Source organism: Vanessa atalanta, chromosome 16 (genome assembly GCF_905147765.1).
Source record: "Vanessa atalanta chromosome 16, ilVanAtal1.2, whole genome shotgun sequence".
In the NCBI taxonomy this organism is placed as follows: domain Eukaryota; kingdom Metazoa; phylum Arthropoda; class Insecta; order Lepidoptera; family Nymphalidae; genus Vanessa; species Vanessa atalanta.
The window spans coordinates 7,325,178-7,345,976 of record NC_061886.1 but is presented as its reverse complement, the minus strand read 5'-3'; the positions used below and the strand labels follow the sequence as shown (position 1 = coordinate 7,345,976).

Here is a 20,799-nt window from a genome sequence, read left to right as displayed (position 1 = left end):
GTTCGGATATAAAGAAACTATCTTAAAAAAAGTGATCCCTGCCTAATACTAATACCTGCTTAATACTAATGTATGTTGTTTTTTTTTTCAGGCATACACTCAATTTTCGAATTTGTGTCGTCACAAACGAATGCATGTTGCGTGTAGAGCTCTCGTTGAATGTGGAAAATGTGGACAATCATTCCCGTCATATGCTGCTTTAACGAAGCATAAAAGATTTTGCGACACTGCATCAGCAGCAAACGTAAACCTTCGAGGGTCACTACCACAAGGCCTTCCTCAGATACCATCTTTATCAAACGTCATGAATACTCCAAATAACACTAATCCGTTCCCAATGTATAGAGGACCGGGATTACCTCTGCCATATAACACATTCGCACATTATCCTGCGTTATTCTCTGCTGCTGCGGCCGCATGTCCACCTGAATTTCTGAGTCCTCTCCTTTTCAATGTACAAGGCGCAAGATTAGCAATGGAACATGATATAGCGCTCAATGCTAATTTAGTAGCAAAACAACAACAGGAAGGTAGAATGTCAGTTAAAAGTATGGATAGTTCAACGTCCTTAGATGAGATAAAGAAAAGTAAGGAAATCGACGTGGAAAACAATAAAAGGGATGTAAATAGAACTACACCAAAACAACAGAATATATACGTTAAGCAATCACCACCGTCAGCCGAAGAAGCTTCTTCAAAGCAGCGCCCGTCACCAGTTATGCCAATGTCAACTTCCATTGGTCCATTTAACTTTTCAAGGGAGGAAGTTAAACATAATTCTCCTTTTAACTTGTCCTTGAAACAAAACAACAATGAACTGATAAGAAACAAATCAGTCTCTCCAGCACTTCCTAGAGATTTATCTAAGAATACTGGGGATGACATCGATAGTAAATCTATTAATGAAGAAGATACGAGAAAGGAACAGAATCAACCATTAGATTTATCAGTTACGCGAAAGCATAGCGATAAAGAATCAGATATGGAGAACGATGATCAATCTTTTCGCAACTCCTCGATTAAATCATATTCACCTCCCGAAAGTCCCATCGATAGAGACAATAAGACCCCCGAAAATGAAACCACGAATGTCGACGTCGAGGCAGTAGAAATAGAGGATTCGCCGAAGCCTCTCGTTTCGCCTTCCTTAGCTTTCCCGATGCCTGTTCACCCTCAGCATAACAGCAGTCTCATCGATGCCATGTACAGGCCACGCTTTCCACAATTTCACGCTACTTCGGATTCTATCTTAAACTCTTCACATTCACCCTATGTTCCGAGTCCGTTTAATTTTTTATCTCCAGTTCTCGGTACTGACGGTCCTGACAGACAACCGAGTGCTTATGCGAAGTTTCGTGAACTGAGTACCGGATCGGGTAAGCTTCGCGATCGTTACGCTTGTACGTTTTGTGGAAAGGTGTTCCCAAGAAGCGCTAACCTAACGCGGCATCTCCGCACGCATACCGGAGAACAGCCTTACAAATGTAAGTACTGCGAACGTTCATTTTCGATATCGTCCAACTTACAACGGCACGTGCGGAACATACACAACAAGGAGAGACCGTTTAGATGTCCGTTGTGCGACAGATGCTTCGGGCAGCAGACAAACCTCGATCGGCATTTGAAAAAGCACGAGGCGGAGGGTGGCGATTCCCCGAGCTCCGCGGACACGGAGCAGGACGCGTGTTTTGACGATATTCGCTCATTCATGGGGAAGGTGACTTGTTCTCCCGGAGCGGGCTCTCCGTCCGCGACCTCCCCGCACTCCGCTCACCCCGCGCACCCCGCACACCCGCACCGCCCCTCCGCGCTCGCCATCTCCACATAGCCCGGGCCCTACCCGCTGCCGCCGCCGCCGCCGCTGTGGTATCAGCCCTTCGAGTGATTGACGAGTACGTTCGGCCGATTTCGGCTGCCGTTGATGACTATCGATTTTGTACGTAAGTGACGTCTCACGTGGTAGCAATAGTGGTTACTTAAGTAGATGTACTTTTCTTCGTATTACAATAATCTTAATGACAAATCTTACATGTAATCCAGTGCATACTTTGTTAGATACGTCAGGAGTCGAAATTTATGTAAAATTACTAGTGCTGTAAAAACTTAGGTTTACGATTTTATGCGTTCCTAGATTTAATTGTTAATGAGGATCTTCGCTTTAGCGATTTTCTGCACGTAGCTAGGGAAATTGTAAAAAATAATTAGATGTAATGATGTATTTGTGAAAGATTTAAATATCTTTAAGGTGCATGTAAATTATTGTTACATAATTGGAAGCGGTGAAAATTTAATTTAAAGATGATCCTTATACGATCTATCGTTAGTCAAAAATCTACCAAAGCAATCGTTCTAAGATATTCGGCAATTGGATTGATGATATCGGTATAGAAATTAATATAAAATTGGCGTTTTCAAATTGAAATTATAACCTCAAATCAAATACGATTATAATATTAATTATATATTAAATTTGTTATTGTAAATATCATTAAATAACAACACTTCGAGCATATCACGTGTTTAGATTAAATCGGAGCTGACATTTTTAGATATTGTAATAAATAATTCATATAAGATTATATTACTATTAAATTCCTATATAAGAATAAGCTTAAGATGATAATATCATGTTCTTTTATTGACTTTTCAAACATATCTTTCTTGATAATAAAAAAAAAAGCTACAATTATTTCATTGTTTAAAGTCACAGATTATTAAGAACTCTACACACGTCATTATAATGCCTGTCAAATAGATTTTCGATTAAAATATTATGTTCGGAAGTTTAATATTACAAAAATAAACCAGTAATTTAATTGAAATCAATGCAATACATTAAAATAGATATTTTTACTGTTATCATATCACTTGTGGCACTAGTAATAATAAGAATATTGTCACACAATCAATAAACGCGTCTATTGTTGAATTTGTTTTTTATTTATAATTATTTACTTGGTTTAAATATAAAACGATTTTGCTATTTATTTAACATCCTTTGTGCTATCCTGTCCCTATCGACACTACTCTAGCAACTACTTAACTACTTTTTCTATTTCTATAAATTGAAGCGATAGTAACTTATTTTAAGTTGGTTCAATATTATATAATAGTAGTTTACTCTCAGAAACGGACAGCCCTTTCAAGATTGCTATCTTCGTAGCTGGATTTCATACAATTTATCTCTTGTATGGAAGTTGATAGCCACGGATAACTTCAAGGAAACGCTGATATTTTTTCTACTAAAATATGGTTTGTTAACAGTGGCTATATCGAAATTGGTTAAGCACTTACAAGATTCGTGTAGAGCTATAGGCAAGTGGTCACCACCGCCCATAGCCTGTAGTTACACTGGCTCATTCACCCTTCAAACCGGAACTCAAAAATACTGAGAACTGTTGTTAGGCGGTAGAATATTTGATGAGTAGATGTTACCTACCCTGACGTGCTTGCACAAAGCCCTACCACCTATGTTTGTGCTCTTTTTTGAGTTAAAAATAAAAATGATCTAATAATTGATTATTTTAAAGTAAAATTTGTTTAGGCGCGATGAGAGTAAAACTCACACTCAATTTGACCACCGCGTCATAAGTCTTATATGTGTAATGCTAACTAAAATAGGAATCTTTTTTATGGCACATTCGTTCTTCGTAATGAAACGTCTCTGCAGGGAAATAGTTTCACTTCTGCGCTTTAATTTTCACGACTCTTCGACATTACTAATTACCTTTGTTCCAATTTTGAATTCAAACCCAATGAACGTGATGGAGTGATAAGTTTTACTAATTTTACTTATAATAAAAGTAAGAATTTACAAGTGCTTTAGCTACTTACATTGGGATCAGAGTGATGTATGTGATGTTGTCCAATATTTATTTATTATTATTATATTAAAAAGAATAAAATGTTAATTTATAATTTTCCTCAAGACCAAATAAATTAATAATTAATTACTCTATTATATTCAAATTAATAATATTTTTGTATCGTAAAATAAACATATAAATATCAGATTGACTAATTTTCAAAATTGGAAAGAAATTAATTCAATATTTTGTTACAAATCTAGAATGAGTGGTATTTTGAATATTTTGTTACTTTTCAGTAACAAAATATTCAAAATCATAATTCTCAATATCAAAAGCAATATATAAGACACATGCTACCTTAGCCCTCAGTGGTTCCTATGCCGAATACAAGTCACATACTCGTACTAAAAATAAGTTACACTTGAGTAGCATATAATAGAAAAGTCAATTCCTTGTCAGAGCAGAACTTTAATAAAAACATATTCTTTAATACGCGGCAAAAAGAAAAATACAATTGTTTTTAACGATGATTGATATGTATATTCACAACTCTTTAAGTGTTCCACATATTATTATTAGTATTATGATATTATTATCAGCAAACAATACTATATAATGTCTGTTCCCGACAAGAAAGGGAAAGTCATTTATGTATACGAGGAATAGAAAAGGTCCAAGAATTTATCCTGGAGGGACTCCCATACCAAATTAGACCCCAGGAGACCTTTTTCCTTTAACGTCAATTCTCTGAATTCTATTGTTAAGATAAGAAATCACAAGGTCGAGTGCTCATTCTCTAATTCCATAGTGATAATGTTTCCTGACCAGAGTTTCATGTTGAATATAATCAAAGGCTTTGTATAAGTCACAGAAAATCCCTAAGGCATCCTGAGATTCCTCCCAGGGTTCGTAGATATTCCTTATAAACTCGATGATTGCGTCGGTAGTCGAGCGAACCCTCGTAAATCCAAATTGTTTGAAGCAGACTATGAAGCAGATTATATCTGTTGAAGTATGCTAATAATTGATTTAGAATATTTATTTCAAATATTTTGCTGAGGGTAGGTAGTATTGAGATTGACTTATAGTTGTTCGGGTCTGAAGAACTACCAGATTTAAATATTGGAATGACTTTACTATGTTTCATCAGGTCAGGAAATATACCGCTGGACATAACTATTAAATATTATTGCAAGATTAGGTGCAATCACATCGATAATTGAATTTATCACCTTTACAGAAATATCCCACAGATCAGCAGTTTTCTTAATGTCTAATGACTTAAACACACATCTGGAGTAACGATTATTGTTTATATCCACTCGTATTACTTTATAACGTTATTTGTTTTTATGATTTACACGGTCAAATGATATAATAAACAGATTTTAATGAATATTTCCTCGTAACCAATTGAAGAGAGAGTTAAGAAAATTGTAATAATTTACATTTTATTCGACATCCCGTTAATTTTATATTTATTGTAATATAAAATAAATTAAACTAAGATTTGTCATAATATCATTGAAAGCAAGGTAACGATAGCGCTGACGAGGCGTGCTGAATGCTGATATATAATTTTATATTCAAAGCTTAAAGATATTCCAAGTAATTGTAATACAGGTCAAACTCTACTTACCTGAATATGGTGCAGAATACTCATATATATTTTGATATAAATGGGAAACAAAAGGTAATCACGGCTGGAATATAACAGCGATACAATTTCAGCTTTTATTATCATTCACTCTTATGGTTATGGAGTGAAAACTGTATTCAATAAATAACCTAATTTTGCTGTTATTTCCTATAATTTATAATGGATCATGTCCTATTTGAATTTGATCTATAATAATTGGCACTACATGGTTACTTGTTCAAAGAACTTTAGTTTAATTTATAGAAGCCCTCATATTGCAACATCCTTTAGTATTAACTATTCACTTATATATTTATGTTTACTCTCAAGTTGATTTTAGTAGTAATAGTAATAATACGTAATTTTTTCTGCGGGTTAGTGATTAGTGATGATGTCAAGCATGAGTTGAATTATAAATACAACATTTTAAGTAAAATTTTAAATATTTTCACTTAAAAGTTGTGCTTGTTTTTTATTACGATTACTTAGTACTAATTTTAAGAGCTTTGTTAGTATCTTCAAAATTTCTGCCGTAAGAGAAGTCGTGTCAATGAATGCATTTCGAATACAATAAGCAAGTGTAATGCTTCTTTGTTTCATATTTGGAATTTATATTACGTAGCAATCTATTACGTAGCAATCAATACGCAAATACTGCAATATCCATTATTAGTTTTAATTGTATGATTTCATCTGAAAGAATGTGTTCCTGACAAGTTCGTGACCAATGAGTAACGGACGACGTAACTTTGAAGTGGCGAAGAATTTACGATAACAATAGCATTTTATAAAACATTATTATAATTTCGTACTAAATTAATGCTATTTTAAAACTGCCATAAAATATATTTATATATAAATGTATACAACATGCTGCTTTTTAAGGTTATGTCGACTGTTTCTCTGTACTGTATAACTAGTCTTGATTGACTGTCAGTCGTCAGGAACACATTCTCTCCGCGGCCGGACTTTAACCAATTCATACTAAGTAAGGTAGTACAATATGAAAACGGATGCCATACCCTACCCTATAATAGTGCACCAGTGGGCGATTGAGCTCCGTGACAGATCGTGGCTAATGGCTAACCTCTAGGTACGTAGGTCTAACATAATTTATGTGTCCGTTTGTGACATCTTTATGTAGTGGGTTCTGTTGCAAATCTCAAATTAATTCGGTATTGTGAAATTGAAGCCTTGAGCTGCTGCAGTGATTGTCTATCAAGTATTACTTACAAGTTAAGAATATGATTATCATTTTATTTATCTTTAAAACTATTCAATTTTTTTTATTTCTTCTTAAGCCTCCCAATGTCATTCTATAATCTATATTTGACTTTATTTGAAATGTTTACTTAAATATTTACAGTGTTTTAATTTAAAAATCAGCCTCGCATATCATATATAGAAAATAATGATATTATGAATAAAAATAAAAATTGCAGTAACTACACTTATAAAAGAATAAAGCATTTCTCCTATGCGTAATATAAAATAAAAATAATAAATGTGTATAAATATAGTACTAATGAATATTGTCGTTTTCATTTTATGTCAAACGAAATTCAGTTAAAATATACACACTACAGGCGAGCTAGAACATTTGAAAGAACCAAATAAAGCTTCGTTGCGGGATTTCGCTACACTGTCGTGTCGTGCGGCACTACCCACTCGCGCTAAAGCTATGCGCATGCTATACGCAGTATCTTTATATATACAACTAATGCCATTTTTTTAAAATATTTGGTGTAGCTAGTATTGATATAAGCAACAAAATAAACCTTATTATTGTGCCCCTGTTGGGAAAATATTTTTATTCTAATAAAGATAATTAGCTCTTTCTTTTGAGCTAATTTCATTGTTCCAAATTCGGACTGGTATAATACGAAATGTTTTATCCTTGTTCCATAAAGGATATATCAATATGCTTAAACTGATTGATAAAACGGGCTTATAAATACTAAAGGAACCACTAAAATGTCATTAAAAAGGCATATTATAAACGAGAAACATAGACATAAGATTTTTAAACATAAACTTTAACACTGTTTCTTATTCTACTGGAATAATACTATTACTTTTACTACTAGGATAGACGACCAAACTTCTCTTTCTAATTATTAGTATATAGAAGATACAAGTTTTGGCCAGGGCGATTAATTTAAAACAAAAGACAGATAAAGTATGTGTACAAATACTATTATCAGAATAAATATGTGTTTACTGCGCAAACAATCCATGTTTGTTTAAAAAATATGTATTCATTCATAGACGTTAGATAATATTGATGATTTTAAAATTTAAAACATACTGACAATATTTATGAAAAAAATATTGTTATTTTTGAATAAGATTTTTTAAGCATTATAAGTAGGTCTATATTTCAAATTTCATTAAGTAAATATACCTTCAAATATACTATTGGTAATGGATATATTTTCTAACATCTTTAAACTAGTTAGATGTGTCCTCACCCTTACATCATTTCGATCCAAAGCTTATTGTGCGTTCCTTGGAAGGCGCCGCAGTTGTGCACAATCGTATTCCTCGAGGAATGTGTCCTATTAGACGCCCCTTACAAGTGTCATATACTCGGACGTATTAAAAACATTGTACGAGAGAATGCAATCTTTTGTAAGGTAGTTTATATTTAGAATAGTTTCAATAAAATGGAATTGAGATATTAAGCTTGTATTTTATTAAACATTCAGTGTCAGTTAATAGGCACCGCTATATCGTAGAATGTCAGATGCATAGCATATGCCAATGTGCCAAGTAAATACCATGGTTTCGAATAAAGACTATTTTTAATATTAATACGCATGTTTTTCATTAACGAGTATCGAATACGCATAAAATTATTATATCTAATGTAAAAATATGACATATTTTAATATTTAAAGAGTACAGTACTATGTTTTTGAACACGCATCTCTATTTTTAATAAAACTACGGTCTCAAATATTTGAATAACGTTAACTGTTAATAATATTTGATTTTCACAAAAAAAATAAAAAATAACACGATTCGGTAATTTTGTTGTGGAATATTCTTTATGAAAGAAACATTTCAATAAAGAAACTGAGTTTGTTGATTGAATAAATTTACTTTGATTTTAACATCAATGTCAATTTACTGGCAACAAAATCAATTATAATCTGTGCCTTACGTGACTTCCTTTTCGAGCTGTCGTAAATTGTGTACATTGAATTTTCTTCTCTCAAAAACTGTCGAAACAAAATATGATCCGAATGAAAGCTCACAAGAAACATTCGATTCTGGATTGTTATTAGCAGTTGATATGAATTGCCCTCGCTCCAATTCGCTTCTTATGCCATACGTGACATGTTCGAAACCCGCTCGGGTAATTAAAATACAACTTCGCCGTATATTTTGTGTATTTTTTCCGTTTAACCAGCTGTCATTACTGGAGCGATAAATCTTTCGTTTGTACCTTCGTCGTCATTAAGGACTTCATTAACTTAAATTTTTCAATTGTAATCATGAGAAAGAGAGCTTGAAGAATTTTAATATCGTCATATGACAAAATGCCAGGAAATTGATTCAATTGCGGTACTAATTTGCTTAATAAATTGCGCGAATCGAAAAAAAAAATCTTTACCTTTTTTAATTGTGTCATATTCGTTTGCTTTTAAGAATTCTATTTCGATAACTAGCAATTTAATTTAAATATATTTCGTAGCCTTGAATTGGACATATTTAAACCTACTACATATAGCAATACATGTATGATTTATTAAACGATTTTTTCATTTTGACATATACTATAAAATATATTATACAAGTTTTAATGGAATAGGCAGGACTGATTCGATTGGCAATTTATTTTATTGGTACACCAAGCCTCCACCCACTGTCGGCTTATAATAAAATAAATCAGAAATAATAGAGCCACATCCGTTTTAATTAGAGGCATGCTTTGAGCAATGACGTACTGATATGACATTGCGGATATGATCAAGGGATATTACACGAGATCGTGCACACACATTGACAATATACTTTATCAATGTAATGTCCACCTTTACTTTAACTTCATACTGATATAAAAACAATTAGTTATTAATATAATTTGTTTAAAAAAAATAGTGACAGAAATAATATAAATTGACACATTCCGAATTTGAATGTTGAAGGTTATTATAAATTTATTATTATTCGTTGTTCCTTGTGTACGCAAGGCTTTATTCTAAAACAATCTTTATAAATAATTTATTAAATATAATATTATTCAATAGATCGACCATTAAGCTCGCGTACACTGTTTTAAAGGCAAGTTATTATTTGTAGTTCACGGTATTGGCTAATAAGAATGGATTCTTTAAATGTATTTCTTGATTCTAATAACAGATTTTTAACTTATGAGACCATAAGTCTAATAGGATAAGAGTTTTGTTGTGATGGTGCCGTTTATGATTATAATTATAATAAGTATTATTAACTTGGTGGTAAGGCTTTGTGCAAGTCTATCTGGTTAGGTAACACTCACTCATCAGATAGTCTACTACCAATGCTTAGTATATTTGTGTTCCTAAAGGGCGAGTGAGCCAGTGTAACTGCAAGCATAATGAACATGAAATCTTAGTTCTCGAGTTTGGTGGCGCATTATGGAGGCCCATTTGTCCGTCTAACTACCTATAATATATATATATATGTATATATTATAAGGCATGTTTCTTGTTACAAAACTAAAAGGAATTTTGACATAAAATTATAATAAGCTAAAACAACGTCATATGTTTTAAGTCAATTTACAATAAAATTATTATCTATAACAATAGATTAATTTATTATGTAATTTGCGGTTACAAAAGCTAGAATTATACTAAGCGAGCCGCTTTGTATAATTCGTTTATTATCTCGGTATTATGTCTTACATCTTAATACACATGCTTATCATGATTTGTCTTTGATTTTGATCGTCTTGGTGATCATAATCTCCTTATTATATAAATCTACCAACAAGAAATACTTTTAATTACTGTGCTCCGATTATTAGATTTCATTTTTGCTAATTATTTTAATTTATTAGCTTTACACTTCTTTCAAGCAAAAGGTGATTACTTTCAGTCGAGTAGCCCGATCACTCATTACCCTTACAAACATACAAGAAAAAAATATGAAAATAATATTTCCTTACCAATTAATCTTTCTAGCAAATAAGTGCATGATATATCTCGAATAAATATCAAGCATAATACAAAAATAAAATCTATAAACACAATTACACGACGACGCTTGTGAATAATGAAGATGCTTAATAAATATCTTCGCGTTCGTTAAAGAGCAATTTTCGTACGTGAATCATTCGTATTCTTAAATTAAACAACGTATTAACCGGAAAAAATACGAACGCGCAGAACGGAATATACATTTCTTATACGATCACTGGGGTGTCCCCATACCGGATGCCAATGACTAATTAGTTTAAACAGGTATTGATTTACAAATAAAAACTATTCAATCCCACATCTCAGTCAAGTTGTTTTTAAAAAATATTGACAGTTGATAAATTGCCTTCTTTTATTTTCATTACAATTATTGTTGTTTTTTCTACAATTGCTTACACGATATTGAGTGTCAATAGATTCTACTATATTATAGCAAGAGCTGAGATGGCCCGGTGGTTAGAACGCGTGCATCTTAACCGATGATTTCGGGTTCGTACCTAGGCAGGCTTCACTGAATTTTCATGTGTTTAATTTTTTTCTATAATTCATCTCGTGCTCGGCGGTGAAGGAAAACATCGTGAGGAAACCTGCATGTGTCTAATTTCAACGAAATTCTGGCACATGTGTATTCCACCAATTGGAGCAGCGTGGTGGATCATGCCCCAAACCTTCTCCTCAAAGGGAGAGGAGGCCTTAGCCAAGCAGTGGGAAATTTACAGGTTGCTAATGTAATGTAAAAATATTATAGTAATTCTAGAGCGTATTATTAAACCTTGTAATTAGAGTGCTTAACCACGTGTTGTGTTATTTGTAAATGAAACTTCGTGAGCTCGATGGGTATATAATTTCAGTGTCAGTGTCAGGGTGCAATGTTTTACACGTAATGATTAATTATTTTTTCTGAGGTAAATCGCATTTTTTTTATTTGATCATATGTATGTACGTATGTGAGTACGATCCGAAGTCTGGCCCATCGTCTGGTTCGTCTTCGATGTTTGTAATTGTTATAATTTAACTTAAGTACATAATATTAGTATGATAATTTATTCAGCAATGATTATATTATTCTTAAAAGCAAACTACTATTATTTATCAAAATATCAAGAATATCAAAGGATATGTATAATCTATAGTGGGTGAACGAGAAACGCCTAGGATACGCTATTTAAGATTTTTTGAAACTTAATTTAAAACGTCTAAATATCACAAATACAAATAAAAGTATCTTATTTTAATTTTTATTAATATTTTATTTTTACGTGATATAGGTTTAGTCAGTTAATAGTACAGAAACGTAAATTACAATTATTTATTAAAATTATTGTTAACAAATATAGTGTAATTACTAAATGAATGCCCTAGTATAAATATGTTCCTATCCTTTGTGTAGTTATACGCTAAGTTGTACCGGCGCGTGCGCTGCCTTAGCTTTGGAATACAAACATCTAATTGTGCTATCGCTGGGCTATTAGTGATGTAACATAATTTTGAGGGCAAAGCCACTTTATAGTTAATAATTATGTTAAAAGGCATCGAATTTAATTAACTATTTAATGTTCAATTCTATTTTATAGATTATGTAATTATTGTTTAAATTAACATGGTTATTTTTATTACTAACAGTATTTAAAACGGGATATTTACCATGAATCTCGTGAACAAGACATTCGTAGATAATGTCGAAATATCGAGCTCCAACAAATAAAAATTAAAAACATAGTAAATATCCCGTTTTAAATACTGTTATGTAATTATTGTTTAAATTCAAAAAAAAAAAATACGTATATTTGTAAACGGTTTTAAAGTTTATAAAATTTGTATATTTTAGATAAAAGGTTTGTATCAAGTATAAAATATAGAATAATTTATATTTAACTTGGTAGTAGCTAACAATTGCCTATTAACTAAACCGATTCATTGTTCGGATATAATATGAGCTATATCTCAAGAATCGTTATCAAAATACAGGGTACGTAAAAATCTATTTTGACACAGTAACATTTCGTATTGTATCATTATTACTTTGTTACTCGCCAATAATATCTTTATACTTTTGTCAAAAACAAGTCCGATCAATCATTATCTCTGATACATGTGTAAGGCAATAAGTAGGCTAGTAGGTGAATTAAAGACAATATAGATCCATGTTATTTTTAAATCATAGAAACGTTTTCCATGCTGCTTTCGAAAATAATAAATATTTTATTGAAAAATAGCGGAGGTCGTTTTACTATTGTATTCATTGACAATTTAAATAATTAGGTAAATTTATTACTTCGTAATCTATAACGATATTTACTTGACAAAAATTAAATTTTGGCTTGATGAAGAAAATATTTAACTATCTTTTTTGATGTAGTGATGATCTAGTGTGATGAAATATGATATTAAATATACTATATAAGTCTACGCCCTAAAAGATGTATCTCTTATCCATGTTATCCCTTTTATCATATTAACTTATCAGTTATTAAAATCATGAATCATTCGATTGCTCCGTCTGTATTGTACATGACGGTTTTCTTCCTTTGGTTTATGTCTATTAATTACAAAAACCTGAAACAAATCTGTCGAGTCAAAAATGTTAAAATTATAATTACATCACTTTCCATTTCTGATTTACAGGTGAAATTCGCAACCTACCCCAATTATTACAGTGAATCGTTAATCCGTTCCGGCCACGCGGAAGTTTATGGAGTTAATCGATACGATAGTCGATATTGTCGGTTAGCACGTCACTAGCTGGGCGCGGTCGATGTCGCAACCCGGGCACGCGAACTCGTGTGCAGCCGAGCTTGTTTCGATCTTGTCATTGTACTCGAATTGTTTCCACCATTTTTGCTCCCATTTTACTTTTCCGTGTTGTAATTCTGCTTCTATTTATCTATGTCATTCATAGCGGGTCAATTTTTATTACATTTTTGTTGATTGCGTGCATAATAAGTAAAAAAAATATCGAATGTTTTTGAAATACATTTCGTTTTGTATCTTATAACCTTTATAATATGTATTCGTAATAACTTAAACGAACATTTCGTTTAAGTTATTACGAATACATATTTATTAATTTGTAAAAAATAATCAAAGTTACATATTATAAAGGCGTTCTCTTTCAGCCAACCCTATGTTACACCGATAGTATGTAGTGGTATATACGATGTGGTACAATTGTAATTCCTCTCCCAACGCCAGTATTACCAAATGGAAAGGCTGTTTCTCGAATATATAGATCGATTAAGTATTTTTAATTGAACATAAATAAGTCATCAAGCATTTGAGATATATTAGGATTTTATTGCGTGATAATTAACACTTGATGCGTTTAGATTTATAATCACTATACGGACCAATTAAATTCAATACAAGATGATTTAACATCCAGAGTATCTTCAAATTAATTTGAAATTAGTTTTGTGCGCCATTTTACTATTATTGAATTCATTGCAATGCAACGATCTTTAATTACTTTAGCAAGTAGGAATCCTAATTGGTTTATAAAGATTATTGACTCTAGATTCGAATAAAATAAATGAAAGACCCATTATTAATATCTAATTAATTATACTAGTTGATGTAAAGAAACTTGTCTTTATGTGTAAAATAAATTTTATAACAAATCTTATATATATATATATATATTTTAAATAGTATTATTAGCATGACTGTGTTAGAAGATAAATAAGCCCTAGAGATCTTTTTGCTCAATATTTAAAAATGGTTGCAATTCAATTTTTTTTATTTGGATAGATTGAGTTACATTTGACGTTACATTCTTAATATGCACCTTAAAATCTTCCGTTAATTGGCATCTCAATATAATAGAATTCTTAATTTACTAATACCTAATACAATTTTAATATTAAAATAAAAGTTTAACAATAGTGTATTCTAATATCAATATCCACATAATCTATTCGAACAAAATATCATTGTTTTCTAATTCGGCAAAATTATGCTATTTTATTGGTGAATGTCAATTATATTATAATTGAAGCAAAAAGAGACGAACAAAGTTTATCCTTTCACAATAATGCAATAAATGCATGTTCCTTTGATAAGTCAGATTTATCTTTAAATAGCACTTTAGTGTGATTTTTAAACAATAACGTTTACTTGAAGTATAAGGGAATAATTTTATCTGAATAATTTTACATAACTATAAATTGAAGGCAATAATTTGTCATAAAAGAATGATATTTAATGACATTGTTAATTTTGCAATGTAAATATATTTTTAATTACAGAACCAATCAACTTGAATACGTTGACATAACAAGGGCCCGATTATATTTCACAAATTCATGTTAAGAAAAAATGTCTTGAACGCGATGCGGTAGCCAAAACTGTCGACTTCAACTTCCCTAATTTCCCCTCCCTAGTGGTCGGGAATCAGAGTCCATCAAATTCAAATAAAAAAATATTGTGTTATTCTGTCTAGAATTTTTAGATTTCCTGGTTGGTAGTAGTGTGACACTGCTGATTCTCATTTGTAAAAATCATCAATGTCACACTGCTAAAAGAAAAGGCTAAAAGAGTGCTATCAACGCTATCTTTGGTTCATGAAAGTTAAAGAAAGAAAAAGAAAAATCGGATAATATCCGATTGCAACTTTCATGAGAGTATGGGAATAGAGTGCGCATGTGTTTGTTCACACATTTGTGCACTTTAACTTCTTGAATTCTCTAAGGTTAGCAGGCATGGGTTAGTAGAACTTTATTTATTAATAGAGTTCTACCATATAAACGAGGCTCAATTAGTTTTAACAAATACATATGTTACAGTGTCATAAAGAGCCTATTTCAGCCACGAATATCAATCTCTAGGGAGTCTAGCTAACTGCAATGGACATATGATAGTGCACCCGTATGTACGTAAATATAAGTGTCCTCCTTAAAGCGTGTATATATAGACGTATTCCCTCACTCACTGACTCACTCTCATAATCCGATGGGATGGCAGGGAGGGAAAGATTTCAGGCCCTACTTGCATTTCGAGGCACGATAGACTACTTATTCCAATTTCCGGCCTTCAGTTCTCAGAAGCAAAACTAATAATTTTTCGACAGAAAAACCCAATAAGTTTCTATTGGCCTGATTTGGTGTATGAACCCAGGATATCGGGACCTGATGACCTTATTTCTAGCCAATAAGGTAAGCAATACGCAGGATATAATTATATCTTAAAATATAGAAGTCAATAAAAACGCACGAATACACAGACATCGTCTAAAGTAACTGAAAAATCGGACATCAATATATTAAAGATCTTTTAAATAAAAGGGAAGTATAAATTATTGCGGTACTTATTAATTAGAAACGCTTAATTGACCTATTAAGCGTTATTGAACTATTAAGTTATTTGGATTATGCGAGATCACATATCATCTATATACCAATCATAAATGAGTCCTTTATGACAATAGAAAACAAAGAAAAATTGCCTTGTTGAGAAACTTACGCTTGCTCACTAATCGGATAAACATTTTTATAGGCAATTATTATCTCCTTAATGAGTTTAATGAGATTGGATCAGATTTTATTGCGTTAATGATAAATAACTTAATTAGACACTATGATACTTTATCTTTTCACAATAATCTTGACTTATAAACTGACCACTATAATAATTTTAAAAAAGTTAGCCAGTAAATTGAGATATGAAAACTACAATCGCCTTTTTAGAAACATCGATAAGCGATGCGTTTTCGTTTTGACTCAAAGATGAACTTCAATAAAAATTAGAAATAAAAAAAAAAAGTTTAAACGTTTTGTTAAGCTTTTTTTGATTTTCAACTCTAATATTATTTCGCTAATTGTATACTAAAATAATTATTATTGGGTTAAAGAAATGGATTGTTTTCTTCTTAGAAACTAAGAACTTAATAACGAAGCTGCGGTTTTTAATCTGTTAATACTTACATACTGGCTGGGAATTCGTTTTCCACAACCTTGAAACAAACAAAGGTTTTATGATTTATGATGCCAACTTGCCATATATATGTGAGCGAGGTACGGTACACTCGATATTATGGTCATAACTGTTTCATTAAGGCTAATATATCGTTATTTAATAGTTTTATTACAAAATAAAATTGGTAGTTTTATATCATATATAATCTTTGATTACCATTCAATATTATCATTTAAGTTATAATAAAGAGGATTATTATTATGATATATTTAATTATTCATTATATAAATAATTTGTGTACATAAAAATACTTTTTTCTTAATAAAGTATTTTATAAGTAATATGAAGTTTTGCTTCAACAATTTACGTCATAAAATTATAATAAAGGTGCATTTGTTATAGGAATTAAAAACGATCTGGTGGCTTGAGACCACCATAAGCTAAAATAGAGCCTACGATGTATGAAAAAAAAGCAAGAAAGAAAATTAAAAACCAAAAAAAAAAATTTTAAAGAAATAAAAATCCGAATTATATGCGTATTTTTAAATTCATATTATGTAAATGTCTAAGTATATTTATTCGAGGAGACATGTATTTAGTGACAGAAACCGGTGATTTCCTAGTTGAGTCACAAACTTCCCAGGACCTCGAGAGTTTTGTGAAGGTGACAGTCCGCGTGTTACGAGTGTGAGCCTCGTAAAAGTGGATCATAAAACATATAATTAAATGTATTATATTATTTCATGTCTTTGTACGAAATCCTTTAGAGAAATTCACAACATTAACCTTTTTTATGCGAGATTGAACTTTATATTTGTTTTTGACATTTTTGTTATATTATGTAATGTAATATCATGATTAAAATTTAGTTTGGAAATCTAGAGTCTATTGGAATCCAATGTAATTTTTTATAGCATAGCTAAGCGGACACCAAATGTGTCACCTGATGGTAAGTGATGACCACCACCCATAGTCATTGGAGCTATAAGAAATTTGAACCATTCCTTACATTGCCAATGTCCTTTGTGTCTGCAGTTACACTGGCTTACTCACCCTTTAAACCGGAACACACATGATACTATGTGTTGCTGCTTGGCGGAAGAATGTGTGATAAGTTAAGATATTATTGGTGGTGAATTTAATAAGTAGGGAATAGTTGATAATTATTATAATGCCATAGTTTATCGACAGTCTAGATCACATCACATCACGTGGCTCCTTGAGATTACTATTGTTTACTTGGTGGTACGCCTTTGTGTAAGATCGTCTGGGCTTAACATCTTTGTTGCCAAGGTTGGCGGCGCATTGGCGATGTAGGAATGATTAATATTTTTACAGCGCCAATGTCTATGAGCGTTGGTAACTACTTAATATCCGGTGTCGCATATGCACGTCCGTCTTCCTATATAATAAAAGAAACTATTAGAAATAAAAAACGCATAAAAACTTACTAAGGTAAGACCAAAGATTATATAAAAAAATCACGGAGGTTTTTTCGTATCATTCTATATTTGGATGAATGCTAATAACATAAATTAAATATTATATGCTGAACAGTTGCTACCCGAGTTTGGGTCACACAACTTTCACTTTTAATGAATGAAGTATCATTGTCATTGACATACCAGAATTACTTAAAATAATTTCATGTGTCGCAATTTTTTTAAAGTAAAAGTAAAAAGTAGCAGCCGTAGGTTTGGAACCTATTCCAAAAGATACTAAAATATGGGGTGGTGTGATTATCATCGAAAACATACGGGTTGTTTTCCTTCACCATCGAGCTCGAGATTCATGATAAACGAAAATTTAAGCATATTAATATTCTGTCGTGCTTGCCAGGGTTTCGAACCCGTTATCTCGGCCCAATGGTTAGAACAAAATTTCTTTAAAACTAAAAAGATTTTGAATCAGTTTATTAATAGAAAAAAAAAAAAATTTTTGTTCTTAAATTCTTTTTCATCATTGAATAATGCAACTCTGATAGCATAAGATTGATTGCTTCAAACTGAATTAAAAATGCAAGTAAAAAAATTTTTAGCACGGAAGTACAAAAACTAATCGAGTTAGAGATTAAAATAAATTGATTGCCAAAATATGCGAGTGATTCCGCTTTAAGAGGATAGCATGATGAAATTACACGTAGCGGTTAATCAACATTACGATAAGGAAGGACCTATCACTACTCGTTGGGCTTATTACAAATACTTTAACTTTTTAGTTTGAAACTGGCATAAAAAAATTGTTGGCTAAAATATTTGACATATTAACTATATTGAAATCACAACTTGTATGATGTATGAGCCAACATGGTTCGAAAATGTGAATTTTAGGCGATGATTGTGGATTCGGAGTCACGTAAGCACAGTAGTGCATGTATATGCAGTAGCATATATGCTTAATTTTTATTCTTAGTTCATCAAAATTGCGAGGAGATTTGCATGCATTTGATGAAAGGTTGCGACATGAGTAACAACCTACATACATCGGTACAGTGCGATGGAATCTTTCCAAAACATCTCTTCAAACAGACGTCTCTTATATTAACGATAAAATATTCACGTTAAAAAATTGATTATAAATACACGATTAAAAGATTGGAGCATTTTGCATAACTTAACGCATTGGAGAAGCGTGGTGGAATAAGCTCCGAATCTTCTCCTCAAAGGGAGAGGAAGCCTATGCTCAGCACTGAGAAATATACAGCCTGTTACTAAACTGATATAAAAATAAGTAAAGAATAGCATGTTAATGTTCCACTGCTGGGATTTCTGGCTGCTACTGGGACGTTAATAAATACTACCAGAAATGAGTGAATACATTCGTAGACAACATTTAATAAATAATCAACAAATAAAGACGGAAATAATACATTATGTATTATGCAGATTCATTAAATAGATATAAAATATATTAAGAGAAAAAAGTTGTAGCCCACTCGAGAGAACAACATTAATTAGTTCAACTGACGATTTAATTATATTGTAATTAGAATCTACATTCCGATTCGATCAAAACATCTCGATATGATCGGAATGTCGTAGTTGGAAACGTAAAAAACTAACTCTATCAAACAGATGGCACTAGTTTTTTTCACGAGACTAGCTATGGTGCGTTTCTGCAATGTCGGTTTTGTAACAACCGATCGATACCCACTTGAGAACTTTATTTAAGGGTAAATGTAACTAATATTATAAACGCTAAAGTTACTTTGTTTATTTGTGTGTTATGTCTTTCAAGCTTTAACTACTCGACCCATCATTATGGTTAGTACATACATGTGAGGTCGAACATAAATGGTGAGCTTATTTAATACCTAAAATAAGATATAATTTATATTTACTATAAAATGTAATATATACACCAAAACAAACAAAAAAACGACTTCCTGGGACCTCTTTTTAAAGAATTAGAATTGTCTCTGGCAAACTAAATATTTTTTGTTACAAGTACAGCTAATTATAAAGTATTTCAAAATTATATAACCTTTAATTTGTTTTGTCTCTTTTCTAATCATCATTTAAGTATATGGGAACATAACGGAAATATTATGCGATATTAGTGCATATTATGACCTGCCGTTTTCCCTTCCTTTAAAATTATCAAAAAACCTTTCTTGTAAAATATAAAATACACTTATGACTCAATATATTTGGCTGTGTGTTGATAGTCGGTAAAAGACAATTTAACAAAACCCTTTACATAGATTAACGAGATTGAAAATAAGGTATATTAGTTTTAGCTAAATTATTTTTAGAAAGCTAATCTTTTCCTATTTTGAGACTCTGTAACGACCAGACTGTTTCTGCATCACAAGACTACTTAGTGTGTCTCTGACATTATCGTTCTGGGCATCTCGAGCACTTATTCGTCATCGAAAGTCTATTACGGGTTTAAGAGCGTCGCGTTATAAATACCGGAGTTACATTAATACTATGACACATGATGTTTTATTCATGTTTTATTAACTTTTTCTGTCTATTTTGCGGTTAATAAAATTACAGGGAAAACCGTTCGAATGTTTGTAAGCCGATGATGTTATTTATTTTATTATGTCTTACGATACTATAAGATTTTAAGATAAGCAATCAGTCTTCGTGTAGAAAAGTAAAAAGTACTTTGTTACAAAATGTTTAATACTTCTTAATGTTGTTTAAATTAATTTGAGACAAGTTAGTGTTTACTCTGTCGCAGTTGCATGACTTTTCGACTCCGTATCGTCTCCGTATAAAATAGATGTATAGCGATTCAAATC

At 31.6% G+C, this 20,799-nt stretch overlaps 1 protein-coding gene across 4 annotated transcripts in view; it reads left to right on the top strand.

Moving 5' to 3' along the window:
* The window catches only part of LOC125069870 (histone-lysine N-methyltransferase MECOM-like), a 111,188-nt gene extending 95,581 nt beyond the window's left edge, over window positions 1–15,607 (top strand). For 3 of the 4 annotated variants that reach the window (XM_047679471.1, XM_047679469.1, XM_047679472.1), the window contains one exon: window positions 92–2,530. In XM_047679471.1, coding sequence (XP_047535427.1) covers window positions 92–1,828 — 1,737 coding nt within the window. In that variant the 3' untranslated portion in view covers window positions 1,829–2,530. Of the gene's footprint in view, window positions 1–91; window positions 2,531–15,251; window positions 15,272–15,533; window positions 15,537–15,596 lie in introns of those variants that run through there. The other variant, XM_047679470.1, reaches the window with a different exon arrangement.
* Window positions 15,608–20,799: the final 5,192 nt, after the last annotated feature.